Source organism: Kryptolebias marmoratus, linkage group LG14 (assembly GCF_001649575.2).
Source record: "Kryptolebias marmoratus isolate JLee-2015 linkage group LG14, ASM164957v2, whole genome shotgun sequence".
Classification (NCBI taxonomy): domain Eukaryota; kingdom Metazoa; phylum Chordata; class Actinopteri; order Cyprinodontiformes; family Rivulidae; genus Kryptolebias; species Kryptolebias marmoratus.
In genome coordinates, this window is record NC_051443.1 from 8,867,140 (window position 1) to 8,872,253 (window position 5,114).

Below are 5,114 nucleotides of genomic sequence, written 5' to 3' on the forward strand. Positions count from 1 at the left end.
GGAATGACTGTGATGACGGACGGTTACATAGTGCAGGCGGGGCCTGTCACTTGTCGTCATCACGTCATCACGTCATTTGCCTAAAGGCGTGATTAAAGGTGTCTTCAGCCAGGACACGCGGGAGCGTGATATCCCATAGTACATATGTTGTACCTCCTCCCTCTCCTTCAGGGAACAGTAGTTATATGCATAACATTACGGTTTTTTTGACAGTCTATGCTGCTGTGAGAATTACTGCTTGTTTAATAAACATTTACTGGATGGAGTTTGGATACATGAATCAAGTAGCCTCATAAACAGATTATTTATCTCCTGGAAGGCATTTGGACTTGTGGTTTTTGAAAAGCAAGAAGTAAATTTTAGCACCCTACAGCACCTCAGTGGCTTTAAATGTAGGCTCAGATGCTATAAAGAGCATTCTTGCTTAAAAAAAGCTAAATTATGGGCCAGAGTGAGCTGGTTGTAGCAGCTGCTGCTGCATCTTAATTTTCCTGCTTGGTTATTCAGTATGCACAGGCGTAGCCGATTGCTGATATTTTATTTATTTATTCTTTTTAAGTAGCCAATATCAGCCGATTAAAACTGGTAGGCAGGTTAATAGGTCTATTTCTGAACTGGTGTGTGTGTGGGTCAAAGGTTGACCTCTATTCTGTTTGAATTCAGAAAGTGAAAAAGATGTAACTTTTTAAATGGTTTTAGAAACACACTGAGGCTCAGAGGACAGTTGAATATGTGAAAGGACAGGAGCACTTCACAGCATTCAGGGTGAAAAGTATCTCTGACTTTTTGTTCTTTTTGTTTCAGGTCTGTCGAGTCCTCCGCCGCTGTCGGGCAGCAGCTCCATCACCGTTGGTTCATCCTCGGCCCCTCCCCCTCTCCCCTCCATTCCATCTTTTCCTCCCTTCAGCAGCCCTCTGACCACAATCTCCACCTTCCCCTCCCAGCTGCCCCCAGCCTCCACCTTTGCCTCGCCTTTCACCAGCAGTGCCCCCCTCCCTTTCTCTGCTTCTCCCTCTCTACCCCCCCAGATCTCTTCCATCAGACCTCCTCCAGCGCCTGGTATGTCAGGCCCTCCCGTAGGCCCTCCTGTAGGCCCGCCCATGTCCAACTTCTCTATGAGTGCTGGATATGACATAACACGGGGTCACGCTGGCCGGACGCCTCAGACGCCACTGATGCCTACATTCTCCAGTCCTTCTGTGATGCCAGGTCAGAGCCTCTAACAGTGTTTACAAGTCTACATAAGGTCCTAGAGTATTTCATAAATTAAGCCAGCTTTACTCAGTATATCAGGCTTATTTTGCTTTATGAGCCTCATTATGTGGGAGTTGTTTCAGTGTAAACTACGTGTCAAAAACTATCAAAACGTTAGTTCCTAGAAGACAAAAAAAATGTTCATGCACTTGTTTTTCTTTCCTGGTACAGCCTTTAAAAAACATACATCAGCACTTCACATCTGTAGTCACTGAACAGGTTGGTGGGAAAGCAGCTCCAGGTAATTAGGCAAAGCCAGACAAAACTACAACGTGCTTCGAACCCTGACGTTAGGCTTTTTATAGCCGGGGTCCTAGGATACAAGTCTGAGGCTGTGTTGAATGTTGAGGGTTAATTACAACAATCTCAAAGCCTGCAGGTCTACTACTTGAATTAGCTCAGAGAATTTTAGATGGAGGAAAACATACAAGCAGCTGTTTCTGTAGCTGCTGTCCTTTGAGGATACATCTCACAGTTATTTTTTAATTTGTCCTTTTTTACTTTTTATGTAACAAAGCTCAGTGTGTCTCTACCAAAATCTAAGGCAGTATATGGGTTAACTGCACCAGGTTAAAGGTACCACCTTAATTTCTGCAGACCTCAAAATAAAGTCCTTAAGTTTTTTTTTGTTTTTTGTTTTCGAATAACTTGGATTAACTCAAGATTCTTGGGACAAAAAGACCCACGTCCTGTTGCTTGCTATTTGGTTTGCTATGGAACAGTGGGAAAATCAAAGAAATACCAAAATGAGAAGTAATATAATCCCCTTTAAAGAATATCAAGTAGTTAAAAATTATAATTTCTGAATGTAAGAGGATAGAGATGAAGAAAAAACTGAAGAGTGGCCACGATCAGACCAGCAGAGAATCAGCATTGGTCAGACTTCGTATGTTGAAAATCAAACGCACATCTTTTGTGAGGCCTAGTTTATTCCAGTCTCAGACGTCCTTTTCTGTCATCTTGAACTGAATATTTTTCAGGTTTTTTTTCATGCAAATATGCCACGTTTCAGGTGTGGTGTCTAACACCATGGTTCAGCAGCCCGTCATGACGGGACGGTTAGACGCCGGGTCTCCGATCACTTTCCCCGAGGAGCAGGAAGATCCTCGAGTGTCGGGAGACGTCAACACTGGAGGGAGCTTATGGGGCTTTTTTAAGGTGACAGCGCTGAATTCAAAATGTGACAAATGAAGCATCTATTAGAGAGACAGGAATGTAAATCAACATGTGATGCGATGTGATTCAACAGGATTTGAACAAACCCTCTGTAGTTCGGTGTGATGAATAAGAATGTGATGATGTAAAATGAAAATCCCTGCGTGTCTGAATGTGTGTGTCCTCAGGGAGTAGCAGGCAACCCTGTCGTTAAGTCAGTCCTTGATAAAACCAAACACTCTGTGGAGTCCATGATCACTACTCTGGACCCTGGCATGGCTCCATACATCAGTAAGTTAACCCGTACTCTCCTCATCATCAGCATCAGCTGCACAAAGGCTCAGATGGCTTTAATGTTTGCTTGTGTGCTGTTGTCGTCCAGAGTCCGGTGGGGACATTGATATCGTGGTTGCTTCAGACAAGGAAGTGAACGTGGAAGCAGTCAGAGACGCCTTCCAGGAGGTTTTTGGGATGGCTATGGTCACTGGAGAGCCCGCTCAGTCCAGCATCGCTCCACAGCCAGTGGGCTACGCAGCCGGGGTCAAGGTCAGCTCAGTCATTCATATGTTGGAGCCTAGCACCTGTGGCTGCAGTATTTTATTATTTTCTCACAGCTGTTTCATCGTTTCAGGAGTTAAACTCTCACTTCTCAGAGCTCAGGAGGCTCTGAGTGTTTAGCAGTTGAAAACAGCATCCATGAAATAATTAAACTGTCCATAAACATCTAAGCTAAAAGTGGACTAAGTTGGTCTAAAAGTGAAAGCTTTGGACACATCAGAGCCTAATCGTAGACATGGTGTAAATGTCTGCATTTAGCTGCCATCGGCAGGAAAATGAGGATTTTCTCGGTTGGTCTTGAACTTGGATCTTAGAACCTACAGAACCCAGCTGCATCTCTTCTGTGTTTTAGTGTCCGAGTCCAGCCTGATCACGGGTTTGAGGAAGCACTCTGATTGGCTGCCTGTTTAACCATCTCCGAGCCTACAGTAGATTGTACATTAATAATGTAGTACTTCGGGGGCTGGATGCAGTGACACTCACTTCCTCTTTTTATGTTCACATAGAAAAACCCTTGAATTTTCTCTGTTTGCCACTTTGAGCATTTATAAGTCATGCACAGTGTTGTTTACTCATTGTCTTTTCTCTGATAGAAAATAAAACCAGTTCCCAGTAGAAGTGTGTGTAGTTCAGTTTTTATCTGGGGAAGTGTTGTCATCGGCGTACGCTCCCGTCTCCGCAGGGGGCTCAGGAGCGAATCGACAGCCTGCGTCGAGCTGGTGTGATCCACGAGAAGCAGCCCGTCGTCTCTTTGGAATATTTCATCGCTGAGCTTTTCCCTGACAAGTAAGAAAGGATCCTCTGGGTGACGCACACTCCACTCACAACCTCAGCAGTTTGAGTCCATCACAGTCCTGATCACTTCAAATGACTTCAGTTTAGGATAGATTTACAAATGTGTATAATATTGTCTATACTACTGCAAACCTCCAACACTTCATGTCCAATGCTGTTTTACCTGCTTGCCATTTTTTTCAATGAAGATGTGATGTTTTAACATCTAAAAAACCAGAAATATCAGAATGCTCTTGTTGTCCTCAGGTGGTTTGACATTGGCTGTTTAATCTTGGAGGACCCTTGTCACAACATTTGCATCGAGGTCTTCACCCAGGCTACTCCTTTGGCGTTAGAATACATACAGCAGGTAAAAATAAAAACCATACGGTGCATTTTTGAATGAATAAATGAATATCATTATTGTCAAACTATTAATTAAAGGTATTAGAATTTGTACTACAGACACAGGGCTCTTACAAAAAAAACGTTAACAAAAACTATTTATGTAGCTTTTTCCATTATAAAAATAGAATATTTTGAAGAGGAAAATTATAGTTCTGCAAATGTTTCAGAGTAATCTAGTCCTGAAGTTTTAAAAAATTGTCAGTCTTCAAAAGTAATTTGTCATCACAAATGTACAAACTGCGCCCAAGTTCAGCACTTGTTTCAGGGAAATTGAAAAGATATGTGGGAAGTAGTTCATTTACCACCTGCAGCTTGAATACAGCGTGTATCTGTCAGTCTGGCGTGACATTGATCAATGGGGGGGGGAGCAACAGTATATGTTCATATCTTCAGAGTTTGGAGTGTTTGAGTTTTTTTCTGCAGCAGCTTCTGTACAAAACCATGTTTACCTGAGACTAAGTAGCGAGCCTGTTTGCTTGTTGAAGAAGACGTACGCATAGACTCATAAACATAATGACCAAATTAAGGCTGCAGAAGGTTTCTTATTCTGATTCTAATCGGCTGCATTCAGGTTCTGCCACAGAGTTGTTCTGTTCATTTAAACGTTGGCGCAGCGTGCAGGATGGTGCTCAGTGGTACTCTGCATACCTCTCAGCTCGGTGCAGTTCACCGCAGCTCTGCCGTCATGCAGCATACATCAGGTTCTGGAAACAGTGGGCTGAAGTGATGATTGTATTTAGGTTTTAGCTACTCAGCAGACATCATTTTGATCTCTGTGGGAGGAATATACTTGGCAGCAAGTTAACACTCTACCATACTCTGTCTAGAAGATAAACTCTGGTTTTAACAACAGCTGGAGTTTTTAAACGCACTGTAAAAAACAGAGGCGCAGCCAAGGTGTTGAGGGGATCCGTTTTGGTGGCCTTAGGATCGCATCTCTGCTTTTTGCAGATGATGTGGTCCTT

The 5,114-nt window shown here is 43.2% G+C and overlaps 1 protein-coding gene across 1 annotated transcript in view; it reads left to right on the forward strand.

Annotated features, from left to right (window-relative positions):
* prrc1 (proline-rich coiled-coil 1) overlaps positions 1-5,114 on the forward strand; it is an 18,465-nt gene that overhangs the window by 9,227 nt on the left and 4,124 nt on the right. The window contains exons 3-8 of the mRNA XM_017434041.3: positions 805-1,209; positions 2,267-2,412; positions 2,598-2,700; positions 2,792-2,955; positions 3,650-3,753; positions 4,009-4,111. Of these exons, the coding sequence (XP_017289530.1) occupies positions 805-1,209; positions 2,267-2,412; positions 2,598-2,700; positions 2,792-2,955; positions 3,650-3,753; positions 4,009-4,111 (1,025 nt within the window). The remainder of the gene's footprint in view (positions 1-804; positions 1,210-2,266; positions 2,413-2,597; positions 2,701-2,791; positions 2,956-3,649; positions 3,754-4,008; positions 4,112-5,114) is intronic.